Source organism: Hippichthys cyanospilos, chromosome 2 (genome assembly GCF_059441005.1).
Source record: "Hippichthys cyanospilos isolate Australia breed blue-spotted pipefish chromosome 2, RoL_Hcya_1.0, whole genome shotgun sequence".
NCBI lineage: Eukaryota > Metazoa > Chordata > Actinopteri > Syngnathiformes > Syngnathidae > Hippichthys > Hippichthys cyanospilos.
The window spans coordinates 2,338,602-2,366,484 of record NC_142370.1 but is presented as its reverse complement, the minus strand read 5'-3'; the positions used below and the strand labels follow the sequence as shown (position 1 = coordinate 2,366,484).

The following is a 27,883-nucleotide window of genomic DNA, read 5'->3' as shown; positions in this document are numbered from 1 at the left end:
GTTCCAATGTGTCATAGCTTTTCTGACCATTTTTTAGTTCATTTAGTCAAACAGGCATTTCACAGTACATAAAAGTATAAAAAATAAGATTTTTGTCCGCCACTGGGTGGCGCTGTAAATGATTTGAAAGTTTATCACACAGCTGTATTATTGCATTACTTTTAAAGGCCCAGGAAAGTTTCAGATGGTTTGAAGCTGTCATAGCTGAGTTATTAAGATTTTTGTCACTCTTGGCGAAGGAAGTATTAAACATAATTGGAAGCTCCGCCCCCATCTTTTATGTCAAGAGATCTTCACGATATTTGGACTATGTGTGCCCCTCAGTTGGATAATGATTCATGCCAAAGTTGAAGGTAATGGGGTGAATCATTTAAGAGAAAAAGGCACTAGTTTGAGACCAGCTAATGTCTAAGAATGGAACAAAACTTTAATTAAAAAAATTCATAACAATTTTTCTGTACATCCTAGCACATCACTTCTATTGACTTTTTTGTAGGTCTTGCAGTCCTTCATTTGCCTACAAAGTTTCATAGCTGTAGGTCAAACCAAACAGGATTGACTGTAATCTTTCGACCAATTACATTTTTTGCAGCCACTAGGTGGCGCTAGCTTTAAACTGGAATATATTTTTGTCGATATGTTCAGGAGAATATTTTTATCCAATGTGTGAAATTGTGAGAAGATCAGATCATCTGGGTCAAGTTACAGCAACTTTTACTGGACAGATAAAGCTTCGGAATGAAAATGGTCGTAGAGGCCACGCCCATTATCGAAACTTCGTAAAATTTGGTGGAGGTCATCAAGGCTGTTTAGAGGCTTTTCAGACTTAATTTCAGCGATATTACTTCAAAAGGCTCAGCTAAACACTTAAAAACGTTTAAAAAATGTTATATTTTTGGCTGCCACTAGGTGGCGCTCGCACTATAACAAAAAATACATTGATAGGTGTATTCCGCATTGGAAACCCATCAAATATATGAAGTTTAGAAAAGATAAGACCATCTGGGACCAAACACAGCAACTTTGTTCGTTTTGGCGAGACATCAGACTGACATTTTTGTTTGCCACTAGATGGCCTTATAAGCAATTGAAGATTTTTTTAAACACTTGTGTTAAGGGCTTGAGTCTCCCTGTGTCTGTTAAGTTTCAGATTTTTCCAAGCTTGTAAAGCTGAGTTATAAAGATTTGTTTCACATGTGGAAAAGTAATCATCAAAGGCATAATATGAAGGCCCGCCCCCACCATATTTGATTGCGGATCGTCACGAAAATTTGAACAATTGTGCCTCAGAGTCAGATAAAACATCACAGCAAATTTGAAGTCGATCGGGTCAAGCGTTTGGGAGAAAAAAGGAGCAGTTCGGGACCTGCAAATGAGCAAAAACGGGCTAAAGGTGCACCTTCAAAAATTCATAACTCTCTTTCTGTACATCTGAGCACATGGCTCGCGCTGACTTTTTTGTAGAGGTCGAGGTCCTACATAAGGCTACAAATTTTTGGAGCTCTAGGTCAAACGGGCCGGGAGTGAGAGGCTATTTTCCACTCATAAGGCCATTTTGGGGCCAATTACAGCCACTTTTTTCATTTTGGCGAGTCATCTGACTTTGAGGTGGCGTGCAGACTACGCCCATTATCGAAATGTCGTAAAATTTTAAAACCTTAATATTCCATGTCTTAATGATATTCTGACCAATTTTCATTTGTTTTACTCAAACAGACTGAGCACAATACATGAAAGTGTAAAAAATGACATTTTAATCAACCACTAGACGGCGCTAGTAGGTATTTTAAAAAACTTTTTTTAAAGGTGTTAAAGACATAAGTTTCCATGTGTCTATGAAGTTTTAGATTTTTTTAAGCTAGTACAACAAAGTTATTAAGGTTTATGTCACTCTTGGCGAAGGAAAAATTGAACACATAATTTGAAGCCACGCCCCTATCATATATGTCAGCGGATCTGCACCAAATTTTGCCCACTTGTGCCCCTATGTGTGAATATGGACCACAGCAAATTTGAAGGTGATTGAGTAAAGCGTTTAGGAGAAACAAGGAGCAGTTTGGGACCTGCAAACGTGCAAAAATGGGCCAAAAATGCACATTCAAAAATTCATAACTCTTTTTCTGTACATCTGAGCACATGGCTCGCGCTGACTTTTTTGTAGGTCTCTAGGTCCTACATATGTCTAAAAATTTTCGTAGCTCTAGGTCAAACGGGCCGGGACCAGGTGCACTTTTTCAACCTTAGGTGGCGCTGCAGAGCCATTTTTTTTGCATTGTTTTGGGAAACACAAAATTATCCAATTTTTCACCGGGCCCGACAAATGTGCAAATTTTGGTGAGTTTTCGTGCATGTTTAGGCCCTCAAAAATGGAAAAGCGCTGCACAGTAAATAATAATAATAATAATAATAATCCGGAGAAAAACAAGAGGGCTCTCGCAGCGGTAGCTGCTCGGGCCCTAATAAGAATAATAATCTGGAGAAAAACAAGAGGGCTCTCGCAGCGGTAGCTGCTCGGGCCCTAATAATCTGGAGAAAAACAAGAGGGCTCTCGCAGCGGTAGCTGCTCGGGCCCTAATAATCTGGAGAAAAACAAGAGGGCTCTCGCAGCGGTAGCTGCTCGGGCCCTAATAATCCGGTGAAAAACAAGAGGGCTCTCGCAGCGGTAGCTGCTCGGGCCCTAATAATCTGGAGAAAAACAAGAGAGCTCTCGCAGCGGTAGCTGCTCGGGCCCTAATAATAAGAATAATAATCTGGAGAAAAACAAGAGGGCTCTCGCAGCGGTAGCTGCTCGGGCCCTAATAATCTGGAGAAAAACAAGAGGGCTCTCGCAGCGGTAGCTGCTCGGGCCCTAATAATAATAATCTGGAGAAAAACAAGAGGGCTCTCGCAGCGGTAGCTGCTCGGGCCCTAATAATCTGGAGAAAAACAAGAGGGCTCTCGCAGCGGTAGCTGCTCGGGCCCTAATAATCTGGAGAAAAACAAGAGGGCTCTCGCAGCGGTAGCTGCTCGGGCCCTAATAATAAGAATAATAATCTGGAGAAAAACAAGAGGGCTCTCGCAGCGGTAGCTGCTCGGGCCCTAATAATCTGGAGAAAAACAAGAGGGCTCTCGCAGCGGTAGCTGCTCGGGCCCTAATAATAATCTGGAGAAAAACAAGAGGGCTCTCGCAGCGGTAGCTGCTCGGGCCCTAATAATAATCTGGAGAAAAACAAGAGGGCTCTCGCAGCGGTAGCTGCTCGGGCCCTAATAATAATCCGGAGAAAAACAAGAGGGCTCTCGCAGCGGTAGCTGCTCGGGCCCTAATAATAATAATCTGGAGAAAAACAAGAGGGCTCTCGCAGCGGTAGCTGCTCGGGCCCTAATAATAATAATCCGGAGAAAAACAAGAGGGCTCTCGCAGCGGTAGCTGCTCGGGCCCTAATAATCTGGAGAAAAACAAGAGGGCTCTCGCAGCGGTAGCTGCTCGGGCCCTAATAATCCGGAGAAAAACAAGAGGGCTCTCGCAGCGGTAGCTGCTCGGGCCCTAATAATCCGGAGAAAAACAAGAGGGCTCTCGCAGCGGTAGCTGCTCGGGCCCTAATAATAATAATAACCCTAACCCCCTAAAAAACGAAAATTATTGTATTTTAGAGCTGTATTTTCAATACCACGATACCGTCCAATTTTTGCTCAAGGTTATCTTACCATCAGATTCTGATATCTTCCCATGCCTATGTCAGACGTATATCTGGTTTAATGGAAATTTGAAAACAAATCAGTGGAAAAATTGGAAAGACAAAGAAGCTGTTCAATGTATTAACCAGGCTCAAACTGTTTGCATTTTTGCAAGAAAACAAACAACAAAAAACTTTATACGGGTACATAAAGCTATATTAGAGGGTGAGATGAGTCTAAGGTTTATGTCGTAATTACTATATATCATATTAACATAAATCCAATACAGTGATATAGAACTATTAAATGTAAAGCATTAGAAAAAATAAACGGTCATCTGACTGTTGAAATATTGATATGACATTAGTAAAAATATTATGGAAAAGGTCTTGTTCCGACAGGTAAATACACAAAGTGATGCTGTATTATAGAGCAAAATAATGCCTCTAATGTTTATATTATGTATTTATATCATTAAAAATCCAATACATGAAAAAGAACAATTAAAAAAAAAAAATGGTTGACAGACTGTTGTAATATTCATACGACATTAGAAAAAAAAATATTATGGAAAATATAGTACAGTACATACAACCTTTTCCATACATTTGTGATACGTCCTTTACAAGTTTTTTTTTTTTTTTCCGCATGCAAAATGACAATGGTAAAAGTCATTCTAAACTGTAAAAGTGGAGACCAAAATGAAGATTACCATAATTGGCAAAAAAAAAATCTAGAAAATTTATATTCACATACACACACTTATTAATTTCATTGATGAGTTCACTTTTAAGAAGTATCATATAAGTGAAAATATATATGGTTTCAAGAAGAACAAGTCCACTTCTATGGCAGTATTGGAGATTTTGTAGGAAATCGCAACTGTATAACGCATAATTCCCACTTTTGATTTTCATAGATTTAAAGAAAACGTGTTACTATAGATCATAGTGTATGAATGGAAAACAATTTAAAAGGACTGGTATATAAATAGATAAAAGTTACCTGGATGATAGAAATCAGTATGTGCAATTTACAGTAATAACAAAAAATCAGCTCAGCTGAAGATAGCACAGAGGGTCCCTCAAGGCTCTGTGCTTGGTCTTATATTATTTACATTATTTATTAATGACAGTTGCAGTGTTTCAAAAATGTTTGCTGCTCTGGAGAGAGTCTTGAACAACTGATGATCTTCTGTGGCAGAAGAATTAAATACATTTTTGAAGAAATGGTTTTGCAAGAACAAATGATGTTTAATAATCAATGCAAAATTCAAAATTAAGTTGGAAACCACATATAGAGTAGATCATGTCAAAAGAAAAATATTTATAATAGCTATTTTCTTTTAAGCCAACCTTTCATAATGACTCATAATATATTTTATTGTACATTGTTACTCCCATACTTTACTGCGTGTAGGTATGGGGTAATACATATAAAATTTTTGGTCTATATTTGGGATTAAAACAAAAAAACGGTATGAATTATCAACCATTCAAATTACAAAGAACCAACAAATTCGTTATTTACTAAATTTAATACGCTCAAACTTTACAACTTAGTTGAATTCAAAATGGCACAAATGATGTTTACAATATATAATGGCCAACTTTGCTACAAGTATCCAGAAGTTTTTCCCTATCAGAAAAGGCTATTATAGTTTGAAGGGGCACAAGCAATTTCAAAAAGTGTAAGAAATAACATAAGCAAATGTGTGTCTCTGTAAAAGGTGCTGAAATATGAACTAGAACTAGTATTTGGTATGATCTAATAGAGAACAAGGCTAATACTTCTAATAATTCTCTCTAGTCTCTTTCTAGTCTCTCTAGTACTCTCTAGTTTTCTGTGTTAAACATATGAACTGTGACATCATTGATGATGCTCCCCCTTCTAACTTGGGTTTTATTATATTTTTAAATTTCCTTTTATGTTATGTTTGAACCCTGTAAAAGATAACTATATACAAAGTTATTTTTACAAAAATTATTAAATTATATATATATATATATATATATATATATATATATATATATATATATATATATATATATATATATATATATATATATACAGTGGGCCCCCGGGTTACGAACTTAATCCGTTCAGCGGCTACGCTCGTATCTCGAATTGCTCGTATAGCGGGCAATCCAAACCCATGTTAATTCGTGAATGTGTGCAACGCGCGCAGAAGCCTTAGGTAAAATCATCACGCTGTATACATATATTAATATTGAGTGACATAATCTACTGTACAGTTGCATTAAATAACAAATACAAAGGAAAAATGACTTTTACCTTTGGTAAGACGTGACTTGTGCTGAGATAAGCAGAGATGAGCAGAGATGAATGCTCGAAGTCAATACGGTAAATCAGATATGCTATTGGTCTTACAGTGTCACAGTAACTTTTTCAGTCAGGGTTTTCTCTACTTCCTTCCATCCCAACCAGCTGTGCCATCAAGCTAGATAAAGGCGTTCGGCCAATAGCATATCGGCACTTCTGTGATTGACGTGTGACGCCGGCCAATAGCATCTCCGTGAGTGAGACCGGGTGACCTTAATCGACCAATAGCATATTGGCGTCTCCTTGACTGACTGATAATTATTCGCACTTTTTTTTTAAACAGTTGGAATGTATTGACATCTTATTGATTAAAACACATTTAAACCTGTGACGATTTTTTGTCCTGCAATCGGCACACTTAATTTCATGTCAGCTGTTTTTCCCGACGTGAATTGAGCTGGGTGGAGGCGGAGGGGAGGTTGTGTGTGTTGTATTAACTAGGCACCACACTTATAGCTTGTTCGAGCGTCAGTTCACTGTTGGTTTCAACTCACAGAATTGCAACAACGGCGCTGTCCCAAAGCATGTCGGGAGGTCGCCGATTAACATGACATGCAGTTTTGTCAAGCAACCATTATATAGCACTGTAATACCACCGGTAACAGGGTGCAGAGCTCGACGTCTTGAGTTAATACGGCAACGCAGGTAGGCTATTGGTCTTACATTGTTACAGTAACTCTTTCAGTCATGGTGCAAATCACGGAGATACTAAAACATCATCCTCTTATTTCTTCCTTTACCGCTGCTAGTAATTTTAGAAGCTATGTCTAACAGATAAAGTTTGCAAAGTCTTCAAAACATTCCGTTTTTCACTCATTTTCTCTACTTCCTTCCATCCTGTCCCATCAAGCTAGATAAAGGCGTTCGGCCAATAGCATATCGGCATTTCTGTGATTGACGTGTGACGCCGGCCAATAGCATCTCCGTGAGTGAGACCGGGTGACCTTAATCGACCAATAGCATATTGGCGTCTCCTTGACTGACTGATAATTATTCACACTTTTTTTTTAAACGGTTGGAATGTATTGACAATTAATTAAAAAAAAACACACATTTAAACCAATGACAATTCTTTGTCCTGCAATCGGCACATTTAATTTCATGTCAGCTGTTTTTCCCTTTAGCTGTACAAACACTACACTTAAATGGTAATATATTTAGACACCGTGAGTGAGACAGTCAGTGTGAGGTTCTAAGACCAATAGCGTTCACGTTACCGCCACAAGTATCTACTGATGATTTTAGATGACGCACCTGCTGAAATTGGTGACGCAGTTAGGCGAGAACATTTCTACGTACTCATTGGCTGGTTAGTTGGAATGCTCGTAAGGCGAGTGGTTTGCTCGTAAGCGGAGGACAAAAATCTCCCTGATCCACGCTCGTAAGGCGAATTGTTCGCAAATCAGGGTGCTCGTAAGCCGGGGGCTGACTGTATATATATATATATATATATATATATATATATATATATATATATATCTATATATATATATATATATATGTGTGTATGTATGTGTATATATATATATACACTATATATATATATATATATATATACACTGTATATATATATACACTATATATATATACCTGCACTTTGTTATTGTACATGTAAAACGCAAAGGATAGTGAGAAACGCAATTTCGATTCCTTTGTATGTTAAGCACATGTGAAGAAATTGTCAATAAACTTGACTTCGACTTTGACTCAATCTAATGTGTCTAAAACCCAAGGTAAAAACATCAAAATTGTATATACGTATTAAAAATTGGTATAAAATAGTATGGTTAACGCTACCTATATATAATGTACATGTATACAATTAAATAACATCATAAATAAAATATATAAAAGATTTATTTACCTTTGACCAACGAGCTTGTAATGGCCATATTCCCTAGTGAGGGTAGCCTAGGCTAGGCTAACTTAGCCATCTTCGTATTTCTTGATTATCTCCATCAATCAATCATCTTACTTCTCTCTTTAACATCACTAGCAATCTTAGGACCCACGGTTAACCAACTCAAGTTGGAATTAAGCACTAAAATGCATAATAAATACAATATTGAAAGCACTCTTACACAAAATAAAGTTTTTAGGCAGCCATCTTGGTGACCACGTGCATCGCCCAATTACAGACCAGCATCGTAGTGACCTGTGACGCGGACCAATAGTAGACTAGTATCTTAGGGAGTTGTGATACAGACCAATAGCGGACCAGCATTGTAGTTGATCTAAGCAGTGAGGCCTATGAATGCATTGGCTTTAGTAGACACGCGCGCACACTGACCGCCAGGTTTTTTTGGGGGGTTTTTTGGATGTCGTAAGGCGAAATAAATGGTGTAAAGAGGGGACAAAAAACGTCGCGGTTCACATAGTAAGGTGAAAAATACGTAAGGCAGGGACATTGTAAACCGGGGGTCCACTGTATACTAATAATAGATATAATATAATAATAGTTTGGCACTGAAGGTGTTATATGAGAGCCTCCGTCCTCTATGCCGCTCTCAAGGATTGAGCTGTGATGGACCCGGTTGATGCGCCTTTCTTGTTCTAAAGACTATTGTCGTGTGTATCAAACAATTGGACACTTGACAGCGGCACCTGTTGTGTTCATCAATTTATTTTTAGCGGCAGTGAGTATCACATCCAAGAATCTGCGTATTCAATACTTAAACCATAATTTAATATTTTGCAAATAAAACATTCATGAGATATTTTTCAGTCCGCTTGATTCTTCATAATGAAATCACGCATGAACATGACAAATAGTAAGCAAGCAAAAACCAAACAAAAAAACGTCTGCCTTTGGCAACAAAGTTAGCTCCACCCTCGTCCTGTGTCAGCCATCAAGCCAAGCATGAAATGAGGGATCAATGAAATGCTCTGGTGAGCGAGGTTGACCCACTATAGCATGCGCCTTTGGGCCACTAACGGTCCTCTCGTTTTTTTTTCTATCTACGTTCTCGTGTACGCACTTGCATTTTTACCACTGCTATAACTTCATTTTAGCAAAAGAAAGTCTGCGTTTTACTTTGAGTGTTCATGTGTTTAGCTTCAATATGACTGTTTTGGTCCTCTTCTCTATCTTCCAAAATGTTTTTGCGTTGTACTTTCTGGCTCATTGTTGCCTGATTGTGTATTACTTGATACTGAAAAGATTGCAGAGTCGATGTTGTTTAGGGACAATAAAAAGCACTTTTAGGAGGCTTTTTCCCATAATGAGATTGCAACGTGACAAGACTGTTTTCAATTAGGACAAGGTGGTTGAATTTCCTCCGGTGTTTGTTATTGTGCGTAGTGCCGCCATGCATAACTTTCCTGAATGGGCGCCTCCCAATGTCATACAAAGCGGACAGCAAAAAAAAAAAAAAGCACAGAAGCGGGCACAAATCAGTATATCAATTCCTTTTTTATTTCCTTTTCCTTTTTAGCACACCCTTACAAAATTTAAAAAAAAAAAAGTTCCATTTGGTGGACGCATATTGATTTGAAAGTATGTATCTCTGGCAAAAATGACGCATCTAGGAAAACCAGAGCACAAATGATAGCAAATGCAGCTTTGTGAGAGCCGGTCGAGGGTTGAACAGGATGACAAAAAAATGGATAGTGGGTGAGGAGAAAGAATGGAGGCAGGGTCATTGTCACGATGGGGCATGGTGGAGTGCAGAGGTGATGGAAGGTGGACCCAGAGATGCGAGGAAGCTGGGAGGGATTGTACTAAAAAATGTATGAGTAATGACAAATAAAGGAGGAGTAATCAGGGAACAATAATCCAGGTAAGGCAGAAGCAAAATTGGGAACAAAAAGTAAACTCACAGAGGGCAGCTATGGGGGAACTGGAAAATACACGGGGCAAACAAACATGAACTGAAAGGCAAATTAACCAAAAACTCCAGAAACAGAAAAAAACCCATGCAGAACGTGACAGTCATTAAGCACATGAGAAGGATTTTTGTCTCCCTTTATCTCGTGGCACTATTTTGACACTCCCGTATTTTTGCATGCAGAGTAACAAGCCATGGGAAAATAAAGCCTCGCCGAGCCCCTGGGATTCATTATGTTTTAAAATTCTCCTTGATTAGAGTGGAATTGTAATCAATTTCCCCTGCCTCTATGAAGCATGAGTGCCATATAACGCAGTCCAAAATGATCACAAGTGTGTCATGAAGTATTTATTTATCGCTATTAGCTACCACTTAAATGTGTCAGAAATAGGACACCCACCCTGTGAATATAGGCCTGCTTTATTATTTAGCCCAACCCTAACCCTAACCCTAAAGCATAGCTAATAAAGCTTTTAATAATAGTCACAATAATAAATAACAAAATTCTGGCCAAAAAACGTTTTTTAGAGAGGGTAGCTGACACCCTTGACTAGTACTTTTCTAACATGCAGCCAATTGAGCACTGTAGTGATAACTGTGACATTTGGATGGCAGTTTTGCCATACATACTACACATATGTTTACTACACATACATTAAGTTTTTGTAATTGTAAGTAAGGAATGGAAATCAATCATATGATAGCACATGTTTGCACATCAGCCTTGAATAATGAGTGAAAATGCTAACCATATTAACACTAGAAGTTTCCTTTTCTGCTAACACTTAGAAACACTTGTAAGTGTTCAATCACTTAAGATGAATGTTCATATCCAATGAGTGGCGCTGGAAATCCATTTGACTGTTGACTGAAAATGGCATGACCGTCGCTCAGGCCTCAGGTGATGCACACTTGCCGACTCTGGATGTTTAACACGGAAATTCTACCATCACATATTTCTCTTGACAATAAGCCCACGGGCAACCAATAAATCTCATGATTTGTTGCAAGTCAAGGTCGGCGAGAGTGGTGACCAGTTCGTATCCCTTAGCAAGTGCCTGTGAAAACGAATGACGCGAGCAGATGAAAGGGAGAATAAACTTGCTGAAAGTTTATATTTGATAAGGACATACTTTCAAAAGAACTGAAAACGTGAGCCGGCCTTGAGCGCGTCATGTCCTTGGCGGTCGACATCCTCTTGAAAAGCTATCAGTGATTGAATGCATTGAAATAATCATAATTGTACAATTGGTCGAATTGCGTCAATGTGTCAAGGTCAAGTGCAGATTTTTCGTCACATGTATAGCACTAAACCACACTGTGAAATTCTTACTCTGGCCACCTCCCGAGCACGCCGCATTCCAAATCGAACAAATAATTATTAAGTATTAGGAAAAAGAATGGTCCCAAAGTCGCAGTGGTTGAAATCCCCACTGTGATGAACGCAGCTTCCGGCTGCTTGATCTCACGTTTCAAGTCCGGTCCCCCTCCGCAACATACAATACATACAAAACATAATACAATGGTACCTCTACTTTCGAATGTCTCTTGTAATGAGAAATTTAGCTTACGGAATGCCTTGGCGGGAAAATATGGTCTCAAGTAATGAGAGAAAAATCAAGATATGAAACGCCACATTGTTGCCATGTAATATGAGACTTGAGACACCAGCACTCGTGCCATGACTGGAATATAATACCTTATCACAATGGTATTCGTTACAGCTTGTGATGCATTTTGATCATTAATATGTCTGCTTGCCCACAAAAGAGACAATAGTTTTTTGCATAGTTTGTGCTCTTCCACTTTTTATCTTTACTCGTTTCATCCACAACATAAAATCAACATTAGCTACCGTTAACGTTGCAAATATTCACATAAAAACACATATGTAACATACCATTTTACGCAGTTCCGTCTGACTTTAGCAATAACATCACACAGGAAGAACGTTGCATGACCCAAAACTAAACTCAAGTAAACACATGCTCAAAATAATCCCCAAATATCAATATTATTGCTCCTGTGGAATTGTCTATGATTCCTGAATCCCTGGAAATGTAGAATAAAAGGTATAAATGCAAAATAAAAGGTACACATTGAACAAAACGTCCTAAATCAATGTCATATGCTGCTACTTATGTCTTGTCTTGGGGTACTCTTGCCATACCTGGTTTTTCGTATTTAGTTTTTAGTTTTAGTTATTACTGTAGTTTAGCAACACTAGGCAAAGTAGATCTAACATACTACACATTACATTACTATAGATAAGAATCTAGTTTTTAGGATTGTTTCGTCTTGCGCACCTGCACTTTGTTATTGTACATGTAAAACGCAGAGGATAGTGAGAAACACAATTTTGATTCCTTTGTATGTTAAGCACACGTGAAGAAATTGACAATAAACTTGACTTTGACTTTGACTAAATAGATGTCTCTTCCTGCCCTCATCACCAAAACACCAGCACCATCTCCAAGCCATCATATTGTCAACTACTATAATTCATATGGTTCATTTGAAGGGTTCAGGAGTGTTTTTTTTAACTATTCTTTACATGATACGCTTTGATTATTATGCACTAATGTCATTGTAATATGTATTTGTCACTGTTTTTCATGCATTTTAAAAATGTATTAATATTGAGAGAGGCAATTAGCAATGTAGCAACTTCTGTCCTCGCTATGTACGCCTCTGCCTATGACTGCACTTTGATTTTGGTGACAAAGAGGCAATGTAAAGACAAAAGGGTAAGCAATGCTCTTGTGTTTTTATTCCCAAGCAGCGCTCGCTTGCAGATGTATCATTAGGCACCCGATAATGATATGATCATGTGGTTGCCATGTAACCGTGCACAATGACGCCTGGGCCTTTCATCCCCTTGTGCCTAATGAGAAGACAATCCAATAGCAGCGGATGACCCTGCTCGTGCTTGCCATCAACGGCGAGCCCTCCTCAAACGTGCCACCAATCTTTATGCCGCTTCTTTCCATTTATTATCTGAAGCACTTGTCCTCACGGGGGTGCGCTGCTATATCAGATCATATTTCAGCCGTAATGCAGCTCTGGCCGCTAGGGAGCAAAGTACAATGGGAGAGCCACAAAGCATTGAGTTTTGCGTCAGCCTCCATGACCGTCAGTGAGACGAGTGGTGCTGAGTGAACCTGCGCATTTGTCTTTCCGAGTCTTAGGCTCAGTGCGTGTCGTCCCAAGCACGCTTCCCAAAGCCATAAAACAAAACAAAAAAATCCTATTGAGTGTGCAATGGTTCTCAAAGAGAGGATCCTCGAGCCTGAGATCATTTGTGTGTTTTGAAACTGATTTAGTTTATCTTTTAACAGCTGTGCCTTGTTTGGGTTAGTCTTTGCTTTTTGTCGCCGCCTCTGGTCGCTGTTGAGAGTGCATTTTGTGGTGGAGAGCAGTTGCTGTCGTTGCGCATGCATTGTTGCTTCTCTTTGTGAGATCTACCTCACAAGTGTCTGAGAGTTGTGTTTTATTTGTTGGAATTTTTTTGTTTATGCTAGTATGCCCAAAATTAGTCGTTTATTGGTCCAACCATGCTAGCTAATGTTACTTTTTATTTTCAGCGTGTTATATGGTGTTGTAGTTTTGTATATTTTAAGCTCTTTAGCATGTTGGTTTGTATTAGGTATTTCCTTTTGGGAAATGTTAGCATATGTAAATGTTTTGCATTGATAATCATACTTGTTTTCATTTAATTAACATTTTTTATTGAAAGGAATATCTTTTGTAATTCAGTTATGATTTTTTTCTATGCAACTTGTGTACATTGTGTTCAAAGTACAATTTGTAAGCTAGATCATTTTTGCATATGGGACTTATTTGACTTATGTTTTGTGTATTTTCTTTTCTTTACTGTTTTACAAAATAAAAGATGAGCGCTGTACTACTTATACAACTAAAGAAGGGTTATACTCAGTTACAATTTGCTTTCTGTCTACCTAGACAGATGCCATTGGAACATCTAGGAAGGACATAACATTGGCTTATTCATCAAAACATATGTATTTGTGTTTCATTTTATTTGATTTGAAATTGTGAAAGTATTCATGACTCTTCAACTCAGCAATCAATTCAACCAGTTCATTATCTTTTTCAAAATGTAATCATTTGCTTTCTAAAAGGGGTCCCTCCAAAAAGTTGGAGAAGCATTGGCTTAGCGTACAGTCAAGTTGAAAAAAAGAAGAATGCTACTTGTCTGTAGAAGCGGCAAGTTTCACACAACATAATGACATGCTCGCAAAGAACAGCCAGTTCGGTTAAGCCGCGATCAGTTTTCTTCTGGTGTGTGCTCTCATCTTCTCCCTTCTGCTCGTAATTACAGTAGCTACTGAAACCCCAAAATAAAATCTCCTTTCCCTTCGGCCATTCTGGACCATTTAGATTTGAATACATGTTAAACCCCTGGGTGACAATGGAAATACGGTCAAACTTTGCCAACAAATCAATTCCATTTACAAACATTTAAGAATAAACACCCCTGTTGGGCAACTTACTTTCTAATTGTAATGCACTATTGACTAGCTATTACTGTCATTTCAAAGCAATTATTGTGGAGCCCCGGGTTATGGCGATTTTTACGTTTTTTTTTTTTTTCACGTTACTATGTGATTCCGGTCCCGGGCGTTTGTTTGGCCTTAGCTGGAGAGACGAACGATATTTCTCTTTTTCTATTTTACCACCACTCATCGGACCTGTGTCCGGTGTTTTTCTTTATTTTTGAGGACTGTTTCCATTCTTCGTTAGCTAGTGATTCACCGATTCTCTGAATAGCTCTTAGCTCTGTTCGTCCTCGTTTTCGTGCAGCTCTGCCAGCATAAGTATTTGCTTGACTGTAATAAAGTAAGCATGGCTTCGTGCACCTCCACCGCATGAGTCACTTGCAACACCTGCATCATTCTCATGGACAGGCTTTCTCTCCCAAAGGGCCGTGTCCGTCAGCTAGAGCAGAGTACTTTGATAATCGTAGATCAGACGGACACATCTGATAGTGATAGTGCGGGCCGTAGCCCTCCCGCAATGCCGCTAGTGTCGGCTAGTGCAGGCCGTAGCCTACCCGCTAGTCAAGCTAGCATTAGCGCTAAGCAGCCTCCTAGCCGCGGTGAGCCTGTTCAGACGCATGATAGTTTTAGCCCCCTTGTTAGGCACACTTTATCTCAGTCTACTGGCACCCGCACATTAGTTATAGGGGACTCCATCACCTGTAACATTAACCTTAAAACGCCGGCCATCGTAATGTGTTCCTGGGGCCAGCGCACCCGACATTGAAGCTAGTCTTAGGGAGCTGACACGCAAGAAGCCACCAGCTTAGTCCAAAAAACACTAGTTACTCGGATATAGTGATACATGTCGACTCCAATGATACTAGAATGAAGCAGTCTGAGATTACAAAGAAGAACATACCTAGGATTTGTAATCTCGCTAAAAAGATGTGTTGGCATCGAGTTATTGTCTCTGGCCCTCTGCCTGTGAGAGGCAATGATCAGAGGTTTAGCAAATTAGTCTCGCTTAACCGGTGGATGGCTAGTTTCTGTAGAGAGCAAGGTTTCCAGTTTGTAGATAATTGGCCCTCTTTTTGGAGCCGGCCCGACCTGGTAAAGAAGGATGGCCTTCACCCTAACTGGGAAGGCGCCATCACTCTTTCTAGAAACATAAATTACTGTTTAAGCCTTCCATGGCCTCCTCCACACCCTCCTCTTCCAGTTTTGTTTTGAACAAGTGCAACCAGTCCATTCTTCCTCCCTATCATTGATGGGGCTCCATCAGTTGTTATTCCAACAAAGCTCTTCCATGTTAAGCCCTGAAAACCCAAATTTAGAAAAACACACAAACATTTTTTTTCAACCATTCAGATGTTGTTGTAGGAGGCCATTGGAGAAGAAAATGAAGTGTCTTCAATTTTTTTTTGTTTTTGTAAGTTTTTACAGAAGTGTTGTAATTTTGCAACATTGGGAGAGAGGGGGAGCAGAATTTCCTGTAGTGTGAACTCATTGTCGGAACAACAATAGAGAACAAAGGACACATTTGCAGGCTTTTGCTTTTGTCCCAGAACATTATAACTTAAGAAAATACAGACATCATACAGACAATACATACAGTACACATTGTCACACATTGTCATACAGACAATATAGACATCAAAGACAATATAGACATCAAAGTCCAGCATCATAGTTTCCAGAGTTTGTCCATCTTTTCAGTGTCTGCAATCAGCTGGTCTGGTATTTTCTTTGTCCACACAGGCATCATCACCTGACTCCTCATCACTTATCATACTTATCATATGAAGTGCTTACACATTGCCCTGAGGTAACCTAGTGACTCATTTCACTGGTCACACAATGGCCAATTTGTTAACTGATTATAATTTGAACAAGAATTGCAAGATTGCATGTAGCCTCCAACGACACCTTGCATTCCTGATCGTTAGCAGCTGTTCCAAATTCACAGACAGACAACCCTACTTATCCTATGAAGTGCTTACACATTGCCCTGAGGTAACCTAGTGACTCATTTCACTGGTCACACAATGGCCAATTTGTGAACTGATTATAATTTGAACAGGAATTGCAGGATTGCATGTAGCCTCCAACGACACCTTGCATTCCTGATCATTAGCAGCTGTTCCAAAAGAATGCATGACCCTCCAAGCATCTCCCACAACTTGTGACCCTGAATTAACAACTTATCAACAGCCAAGACAAGGGACATGCTCAAACAGAATTTCTTTTTTAGAAAGTCCTTCTTTCTGTGACGATGGGAGAACACAGAAGAAAAAAAAACAGGAGTGTTGAAGGTAGTTAAGAAACCACACGTTGCTGAGCTAGTGGAGATCTTTACTCTTCGCATGCCATCACAAAACTGATACAACAAAGTCCAAAACAGCAAAGACAAAGCCAACAGGTTCAAAGCATCAAAGGATCATAGCAACATGCCTACTGAGTGAGAGACATGGTCCGAGTGTCCGACACATTAAAAATCATTAAAAGTAAATGAAAAAGATCAGATATGGCACTATACTTTTGCAAATTAAATTCTCTTTCATAATATATGTAATGCAATGTCACGCTAAGGGATGAATGTAGTTGTGTGTTTAAAGTTATATTGGGAAAATTTTAGTTGAAGTTCCCCTCAAAACAGGGGTGTTTTGGCTACCACATTCACCCAATGTTGTAATATTGCAACACTCACAAAACAAGCTCTAAATAAACTGCAAGGCACATTTTCCATAATAGCTACATATCTACATGTTCTAGACACTGTAATAAACACAAATAAAATATTTAAAAGCATTTTACTTACTTCTATTGGATAAATCCTGTCAAGGCAATTGTAGGGATGACGCTCGATCGGAAATTTGGAGGTTGTATGACTTCTTGATCTCGGGGCACGCCTCATATACAAAAGTGTGAGCCAATAGCATTGTGGGATCGAACAATAGGACCCAATGAGCATGTTAATGTAGTTGAACCCCAACATTTATATATATATAAGTAGGTTTTTTGTGGACAACAAAAATTGTTGTAATTCTGCAACTGTGGGTAAGGAGGGGTTAAACCAGCATTCTCAATGGCATCACGCAGGTGGTGAAATATTTCCTTAGCAGTGGTCTGGCCATGCATTGGAATTAATGTGAGCAACTCCTCCATCACTTCAAAATTGTCATCAACACCACGGACATATATTGTGAGCTGGGCAGTGTCTGTGATGTCTGTGGTCTCATCAAGAGCCACTGAATATACACTGGAAAACATTTTGCTTTATAGCACAGTTGATCATAAATGTCACTTGACAGTTCAGAAATGCGCTCTGCCACGGTTTTGGCAGAAAGGCTGATGTTGTTAAACTGACCTTTCTTTTCTGGACAGACAAAATGTGCGGCCTGTAATAGGCACTTTTTGACAAATTCACTTTCTGTGAATGGTTTTCCTGCTTTAGCAATCATCTCGCTAATGGCATAGCTAGCTTCGACTGGTGCATTATTTTCTTTGGTTGCTTTCTGAACAAAATCTTGTTGCCTCAGTAGACGTTTTTTAAGACTGTCAACCTGGTTGGCTCTCTCATCTCCCTGGTATTTTTCGTACTCCTCAGCATGTCTAGTTGTATAATGACGTTTCAAATTGTTTTCCTTGTGCACCGCAACTTTTTCATTGCAAATAAGACACGTTGGGGTGCCCCTGTGCTCAACAAAGAAATATTGTACTCCCCACTTTTCCTGCAATTGCCTGTGCTCATCACCAACCTTTCTCTTCACTGCAGGATTTGAAAGCGACATCTTTGGGGCTCTGTAATGTGTGATTCCGCAGGGAGTCTGTCTCGGGTTTAACGGGGCTGTGGCGCATACGCACTTTCGCTTTCCGATCGTTATCAGAGAACGGTGTGTATATGGCAGAGAGATCTGGGTAGCATTGTAGTGAAATTTAAACACACTTTTCCAAAATAAAAAAGTAAAATCGTATATAACTACGGCGTAGTTGAGTGAGGGGAAGAACACTCGGCTGGTCACCTAATCCCTTATATATCTAAATCTGCCATTGAGTTCTGTTATCGCAGTGGGTAAATCCTTTACTTGCGGGGCGGAAGGACACTAAATCAAGTCCCGGCGGATCACGTTTTTAAGTCCCTAAACCTACAATGCGGAAGAAATTTCAACGTTAAAATGGGCGGGCCGAACTAGAGTAATTACCTTACCATGATTGGTTCGTTCAGCTCCGCACACAACAAGAGTCATTCATATCAATCTTGCGGGCCGCACTAATATTAATCTCTTATATCAAGGGGCCGCAAATTATCGGCCGCAGGTTTGAGAATAAATTTGGAATAAATTGTTAAGTAGACAACTTGAACGTAAATGGCGAACAACTAAGCTCGAGGTTTTCCATCAGGCCTGGTGCGATAGCTTGCTGAAATATAAAGAGGCTCTTAGGTTGGCAAAAACAAATTACTTTTCCAAAATGAATTGTCTTTATAAAAACAACCCAAAATATTTATTTGATACGGTAGCAAACCTAATGCAACAGCAATAGATTAATCATAGTTCCCTCCATTCATGCGATTCTTTACTCAGTGGATTCAGCTAATAAGGGACGAAATAAAAAAGGCAGCGCCACTTACCCCCTTGGCTGTGATTGCTGATGCTAGTTCAGATAATCAGGTTCATGAAAGTCTGTTAACCCTGTCCCAGTTTGATTTAGTATCCCGTGAGTGTCTTACACACCTGGTTAATGCAGCAAAGCCGATGTCCGGCATGCTCGACCCGCTTCCAGGCAAACTCGTTAAAAACGTATTCCCGGTCTGAGGGTCATCTGTCTTGAATATTATCCATCTGTCACTCTCCTCTGGCATTGTACCTGAAGCTTTTAAGACGGCCGTCATTCAACCATTACTAAAGAAACCTCACCTAGATCCTGAAAATCTCTCTAACTATAGACCAGTTTCACATCTTCCGTTTATTGCCAAAATTCTTGAGAAAGTTGTAGCACAACAGCTTAGCGATTTCATGATAGATAGCAATCGATTTGAACTCTTTCAAGACAGGTTTGATGGCCAACCACTCAACTAAGACAGCCTTTGTAAAACTGGCGAATGATCTTCTCTTAGCCATGGATTCCAACATCTCTTTTATATTATTATTACTTGACCTTAGTGCCACATTTGACACTATTTACAGTATCATCATATTCTTATAGAAGGTCTTAAATCATGTGTTGGTATCTCGGGATCAGTACTTTCTTGGTTCAAATCTTACATCCTGGGAAGGACGCATAATGTCTCTTATGGCTATGCGATCTCTGAATCTTTCTCCGTCTCATGTGGTGTCCCGCAGGGGTCCCTTACTGTTCAACATCTATATAATTCTAATACAATACAGTGATCCCTCGCTCTATCGCGGTTCCTCTTTCACGGCTTCGCTGCTTCACGGATTTTTTACAGTGTGGATATTTTTCACAGTGCATTGTGCTCTGAATCCTGATTGGCTTAGGGGCTTTAATGTTGTCTAGAAATAAAATATTGACGCTGTACTGTATTGGTTTTTCACTTGTCAATTTAATACAAAAGGCAAGAGGATCCAAAACCTCGCTTTCGTCTTTCTGCCTGTGTGCGCACACGTTAAGAACGTGCAAGTAAGCACATTGATTGACACCTTGTTCTCTGGGAGCTGATCATGTGAGTCGTGTCCGTGTGCCTACATAGAGAGCAGCAGAGAGATGCACAGCTTTGGAAATCTGACTTTTACCTAGATTTCTTTTGTCATAAATCAAAATTTCAAGTGTATTGTTATAAGAGGCTTCACTTTAATTCGATGTCCAGGCATATCTATTTATAAAATCTTCTTGCCCAGAAAAAAAAAGTGTGCCAAGACTTGACTGCAGCCAATTGGGCCCTGCACTGATTGACCATCGCGGGTTTGGAGATGGGACGTCTGCGGTCCACCTGGTTGGAATGTGGGATGGTTCCTGCCCAATGGCTTTGCCTGCTGTCAAGACATCACTGCACTATATAGCACAATATGTTTTCTGTAATTTATATTGTTTATGTGTATGTCTGTATTTGGTACATGCAGCATCCACTTCAACCTGTGGGCCTGGAAGGGGGCTCCTCCCACCTGTGGTCCCTTCTGGAGGTTTCTGTTTTTCCCCTAATTGGGGTTTTTGAGTTTTTCCTTCCCCTTCTGGGAGCTTTGACAGGGGATGCTGTTGTGTACCTTATACTGAAAGGCATCTGTGAAGCCCTTTGAGACTTCGGTGATTTAGGGGTATTCAAATAAAATTTGATTGATTGATTGATTGATGTCTCTGTATGACTTCATTTTTCAAAAGAAGTCTCGACATGACCTCTTTTCATCTGTGAAGCCCTTTGAGACTTGGGTGATTCAGGGCTATATGCAAATAAAATTTGATTGATTGATTGATTGAATTTGGAATACTGAGTTTTTTCGTCCCCACTTTAAGGCATTTATCCCGCTTCACAATTAACATCAACAACTGTCATGACCTGTGGGGTTGGTTGTGTTCTGTGTTTTTGCCTCCCTTTTTCACCTCCCATTTTTAGGTAATTGCTCTTATTTTCTGTTGCTTCAAACTTCCTCCGTTGCATCGTGTCACTACAATGCTGATCTGGTATTGGTCGGCGTCTCGACTCCCTAAGATATTGGTTTACTTTTGGTCAGCGTGATGAGGTCACGAAGATGCTGGTCTGCTATTGGTCAGCGCATGGGGTCACAAAGATGGCTGCCTAAAGACTTGATCTTGTTTGAGAGTGCTTTCAATATCGTATTTATTATGCATTTGAGTACAGTGGGCCCCCGGTTTACAAACTCCCTGTTTTACGTATTTTTCATCTTACGAACATGGACCGCGGCGTTATTTGTCCCCCTCTTATGCACAAACCTTTCGTCTTACGAACAATCCAAAATGCCGGTCAATGTGTCCATACTAATATTTTCGCTTTGTTGCATCAAAAAAAATAACTATTCTTGCATGTCACGGAAACGCCAATATGCTATTGGTCTTATAAGGTCACAGTCACGGTCTCAGTCACAGAGATGCCGATATGCTATTGGTCGATTAAGGTCACAGTCTCAGTCACGGAGATGCGGATATGCTATTGGTCGATTAAGGTCACAGTCACAATCTCAGTCACGGAGATGCGGATATGCTATTGGTCGGCGTCACGTCAATCACAGAAATGTCGATATGCTATTGGCCGAACGCCTTCATCTAGCTTGATGGCACAGCTGGTCAGTGTGTTGTGTCCGTTAGACATGGCTTCTAAAATTGCAAGTGGCGGTAAAGGAAGAAGTAAGCAGGAAACGAAGCAGGAGATAATAAAAAAATATGAAGGAGGCACACGCATAGTTAACCTTGCTTGTGAGTATGGCCGTAACCGCTCGGCAATCTTCTAAGGGCAAGACTTTTCTTGCCAGGGGACGGACCTCGGTCAACAACAAAATTGAGAGGCTTCTTCTATTATGGATTAAAGAGAAGGAAATCACCGGTGATATGTTCTCGTTTAAGAAAAGTTCTCATTTAAGAAAAAAAAAATTCTGCGGGTTCGTCTCTTCTCCCCTCTGCCTCCACCCACCACCAGCTCAAGTCACGTCGCCCCAAAGGTAAATGTTATTTTTCCTTTGTATATTTATGTTATTTAATTTAACTGTACAGTAGATTATGTTACAAATTTTTAATATGTGTGTAAAGTCATGATGTTTTTACCTAAGGTTTTTGCACGCATTGCACGCATTCACTAATTAACATAGGTTTGGATTGCCCGTGATACGAGCAATTCGAGTTACGAGCATAGCCGCTGAACGGATTAAGTTCGTAACATGCGGGGGGCCACTGTACTTAATTCAAACTTGAATTCAAGAGTCTCAGGATTGCTAGTGTTGTTAAAGAGAAGTAAGAAGATGATTTATATGGAAATGAAGCCTGAGATAATCAAGAAATACGAAGAAAGCTAAGCCTAGCCTAGGCTACCCTTATTAGGGAATATGGCCATAACAAGTGTCACTCAAAGGTGAATGATATATATTTATATACTTATTATTTATGATATTATTTAATTGTATGCAGGTATTATATATATATAAAGAATACTTAATTTTGAGACCAATTTGTAATATATATATATATATATATATATATATATATATATATATATATATATATATATATATATATTGTGGCATCACAAGGGGATGTGTAGTAGAGGGCCGCTACTTCCCATTCTGTGAACCAATGCCACACCCCAAAATGGCCGAGAAGCCGAGGACTCCAATGCCCAGCATGCCTCACTGCCTCAAGAGGTGTAGCTGATTAAGTAATGGGATAAAAGCCGGCCTGGCTGATTGGAGAGGGGGAGACTGTGCTGCTGAGGACGAGACATGTGAAGTGAGAGAGTGCCACCGAAGACAAAGCCAGAGAGTTGTGAGAACAGGTTTTATTTGGACTTTGACCGTTTTTGAACTGCTTTAAGTTGTACTTTGTGCGCCAGTTTTTGCATTTTTGATCATATATCTTTCCTGCTTTCGTTTGTACTTTGTAAAGAGAGTATTTTTGAACCCTAAGAACCAACCTGATTTTGATTGCTGTCTTTTGACCACCTGTTTTGATATAGTTTCTTTGAACTTTGAGTGACAAAATAAACATTTTATTGAGAACATCTGACCTCTGTGACCCCATCTGCCCTGTCACACCTCATGCGACCCCACAATATATACAATTATATATAGCTAATTATGCTTCACAGCATAGTGATGCATTCTTTATGGTTTAGGTAGAAACAATGCTTTCCACAATTTCAATATTAATACTCAAATTCAAGTTCAGTCGGCTAGGATAGGGACAGACATTTGAAAAACAGATGCTGGGGCTAACATTAGCAGCTAGCTGACATCATCATTATTGTGCTTAAGGTACTATTACACATAAGATTTTGTATGCTTTCTTGCCATCTTGATAAGCATTTGCCGTCTTTTGCCATTGCCACTGCAACCGGGATCCACAAAGCATTGAGGGCATTTAGTTTATTCGCTGCCATACTTTGGCCGAGTACGCGGAATTTCTAGTCCGCTTCCTAAAACGGAGGATTTGGAGGCTAAGCGGATGTGATGTGCTGCTCCTCCTTAAATCGATTAAGCCTCTTTGCTTTCTCTCTGCGTGGAGGGAGGGGCCCAAGCCTGCCTTTTGTTGTCATTGGAGTAGACCCGTTTTGGAAAGTCTTGGAAGATACTAAAGATTAAGAAGGACAAGAAAAAAAAGAGAGCATTCAAATTGGCCCTTTTAATGATTGTTACTCTTCTTGCGTCCTCACCATCACTTTCAAGACGAAGCAAGACTTTCTTGCCCCCTACCCAGTCCCCTGTGCGCGTAAACAAAGCTGCATACACAGTGGTCAAAGTGGTCTGTGGCCTGACTGCAGGGGGTCCGTGACATCATTTGGGTGTTTTGGAATTGATTTAGTTGATCTTTTAACAATTACAGATTTGTCCCGTGTTTGGCTTATTCTTTGATTTTTGCCACTGCCTTTGGTCGCTGTTGGTAGTGCATTTTGTGGTGGAGAAGGACGGTGTGGCTTCAGTTGGGAGCAGTTGCTGTCGGTGCACACTTGTTGTTCCTTCTTGATTTCATCCATCCATTCATCCACTTTCTATAGCCGCTTATCCCCACAGGGGTCGCAGGCCTGCTGGCGCCTATTTCAGCTGGCTTTGGGCAGTAGGCGGGGGACACCCTGAACTGGTTGCCAGCCAATCGCAGGGCACACAGAGACGAATGACCAATCACGCGCCCAATTACACCTAAGGACAATTTAGTATGTCCAATTCACCTGCCATGCATGTTTTTGGGGAGTGGGAGGAAGCCGGAGTGCCCGGCGAGAACCCACACAGGCTCGGGGAGAACATGCAAACTCCACACAGGAAGGCCGGGGCCAGGTGGATTTGAACCGGGACCGTGCTATAGGACAGCCCTCCTGATTTATTTTCAATTAAATTGTGAAAGTATTCGTTGCTCTTCAATTAAGCAATCAATTCAACCAGTTTAACTCATTCAATGCTGGGGACGTATTTTCACATTTTTTTTTTAGAGTCCAGACATTCAATTACAGATACTCAAGTATACATTTGTTACTTATCTGGGAATGCAAATTACACGGCTTCTTATTACAAACCGGGTTAATTTCCAAATATTTAGTCCAATACAGCATTAGAAAATAAAATGCCACTTTAACTTTGCTGACTTCATCGCATTATTAGCGAGCGATTGTAGACACAAAACGCAAGAAAATTATGTTTTTAAAAAGATATGAATTTATTCAATGCCAGGGATATATTTTCCCATTTTTTAGGAGTCTGGACATTGATTTCCAGACAGTTAAGTATTAAACCTACCCTTAAGTACATTAAGGACATTAATTTCCAGATACTTAAAAATACGTCCCTGGCAATAAATGCATATCAATTTGGTATCGATTTATTACTTAGGCATCTTCTGAAAAGTAACAAATATACTTGTCAGATTGAATCTGTTGGTGCTAATACATTTGAAATTATTTTTTTTAATTATTATTTTGTTTCTGCTAATATTTGCAATGGGGCTTCCTTGGAAAATTTCCCAAAAAGGGGTCCCTAACCCCAAAAAGTTGGAGAACCCTTGCACTGGTGAGCTAAAAAGAGTTTGGAAATTATGACTTCATTCAAATATAGACAAGCATGTATTTTATCATCTGAGATAATTTTGGCAAGACACTCATCTTTCTTGAGAGTCCGAACTTCAAGTCTCATTCACTGCCCACACATACATCTAAAAAAAAAAAAAGGTGGTTTCCATGGCAACAGCTGTACTATACGACTCACAAGGAGATTCCAGTGATAATGTGTGATCAGCTACTCTAAATGGTTGGCCTTGAAAATGTAATGCAAAGGCTGAATTTCTGGGAGAGCATGCTATAGTTTTGTGCCTTCCTGTATTGTTCTGATCACACACAACTGTGCACGAGTAGTAATTTTGTTCATGATTACCGTCGACCGTACAAACTTAGACAGCTGTCAGGTTCAGGCAACCTAAAACATTTAATAAACAAAAATACTTTTATTCACGAGGAGAGGAGCCTTCACCTTCTCAGAGGTGAAAGACAAAAAACATATATATATATATATATATATATATATATATATATATATATATATATATATATATATATATATATATATATATATATATATATATATATATATATTCAGTGGTGGACCGTCAGGGCCAGCAAAGGCCTTTTCTGCTGGCCTAATATAACCTGACGTTATCATAACTATAATATAATATATAAATACAAAACTTATAATAACAATAATAAAAGTCAACTTTATCTTTTATCTCGAGTGAGAGTGCTTTCATTATTTTATTCATTGGTCATTTTAGTGCTTAATTCAAACCTGAATTGGCTAACCATGGGTCCCAAGATTGCAATTGATGTTAAAGTTGTTAGTGATTTATATGAAAACGAAGCTAGAGATAATCAAGAAATACGAAGAAGGCTAAGCTAGACTAGCCTAGGCTACCCTCACTAGGGAAGATGGTCATGACAAGCTCGTTGCTCAAAGGTAAATAAGTCCTTTATATATTTTTTCATTCTGATGTCATTTAATTGTATACATGTATATTATATATAATAGCACTTACTATACTATTTTGATACCAATTTTTAATATGTTTATACAATTTTGATGTTTTTACCTGGGGTTATACATGCATTAGCTAATTAACAAATGTTTGGATTGCCTGCCATACGGTGATTAATCTCGTAAACTGGGGGCCCACTGTGTATACATACATATATATATATATATATATATATATATATATATATATATATATATATATATATATATATATATATATATATATATATACAGTGGTTACAGTGGTTCGTAACCTTGTTGGAGGCACCGAACCCCACCAGTTTCATATATATATATATATATATATATATATATATATATATATATATATATATATATCAGTGGTTCATAACCTTGTTGGAGGCACCGAACCCCACCAGTTTCATATGCTCATTCACCGAACCCTTCTTTATTAATAATTATAATACGGGTGTGATATATATATATATATATATATATATATATATATATATATATATATATATATATATATATATATATATATATAAATAAATAAATATATATATATATATATATATATATATATATATATATATATATATATATATAAGACAGACACATATACAGCCCTCTCTAAGTGGTCTGATAGGGAGGTCTCACTCTACTGCATAAACCAGCGAAAACGCTTTCAATGACTGTGCCCTCTCCATCCAACCTCTCTGAGCTCGAGCTGTTTTGCAAGGAGGAATGGACAAAAACATCCGTTCCTCCATGTGCAAAACTGATACAGACATACCCCAAGCGACTTGCAGCTGTAATTGCAGCAAAAGGTACAGAGTATTAACTCAAACGGGCTGAATGATTTTGCACGCCCAATTTTTCATTTTTTATTTGTTAAAAAAGTTCAAAATATCCAATAAAGTGTGTTCCATTTCATCATTGTGTCCCACTTGTTATTGATTCTTCACAAGAAATTACAATTTTAGATCTTTATGTTTGAATCCTGAAATGTGGCTAAAGGTCACAAAGTTCAAGGGGGCCAAATAGTTTCGCAAGCCACTGTGTGTGTGTGTGTGTTTATATATATATATATATATATATATATATATATATATATATATATATATATATATATATATATATATATATTCTAAAATTAATAACCCAAATGATTTCTCTAAAATCCTTGGCAACACGTATACTGTGCATGATGGTTAAAAAAAAAAAAAAAAACGTCACTATGGCAACTGCCATAGCAGCCTTTTCCGAATGTTTAAAATACCTTATCATGGATTTGCAGAAAACAAAACAAAACAAAAAGCCTAATATGCATCTTTATTCTCTGTTTGTTTCAGGAAACAGTCGAATACGCGTTCCTGATCATTTTCACTATCGAGACATTTTTGAAGATTATTGCCTACGGCCTGGTCATGCACCAAAATTCCTACGTCCGAAATGGCTGGAACATGCTGGACTTTGTCATCGTGGTAATAGGGTAACTTTTCATTTTCCTGGGTTTAATGTCTGGACTTGAAAAACATAAAAATATGTATTTGGGATTGAATGGGTTGAGTACTAAGGTCATCAACTACTTTAGGTATTTAACCCTTTCACTGCCAATGACGGCTATAGACGTCACAGATCCATTTTTACTAGCCTGCCAGTGAAGAAGTTAATGAGCCAAGTGATCTCATGGCCCCTTGCAGTCAGGCCCCTTACTTTGAGAACCACAGCGCTAAAGCAAAGTTTACCTGCAGTAAATTGTGGTGACCAGGTGGTGGCCACTTCCAGCCTTTTTTTCATCCTTTTTCTATAGCTGGGCCACTAAAACATGCAGTTCGAAATCTAAAAAAGACCTAAAAAACAAAAACAAAAAAAATGAAGGGAAAAGCATTCTTGTAAG

At 39.0% G+C, this 27,883-nt stretch overlaps 1 protein-coding gene and 1 pseudogene across 4 annotated transcripts in view; both read left to right on the top strand.

The window, feature by feature from the left end:
* Positions 1-27,883, top strand: part of cacna1db (calcium voltage-gated channel subunit alpha1 Db) — a 154,582-nt gene that overhangs the window by 37,753 nt on the left and 88,946 nt on the right. For all 4 annotated transcript variants that reach the window (XM_088440821.1, XM_088440811.1, XM_088440796.1 and 1 more), the window contains exon 4: positions 27,336-27,475. In XM_088440821.1, coding sequence (XP_088296947.1) covers positions 27,336-27,475 — 140 coding nt within the window. The remainder of the gene's footprint in view (positions 1-27,335; positions 27,476-27,883) is intronic.
* On the top strand, positions 13,774-20,633 carry LOC148426859 (uncharacterized; annotated as a pseudogene).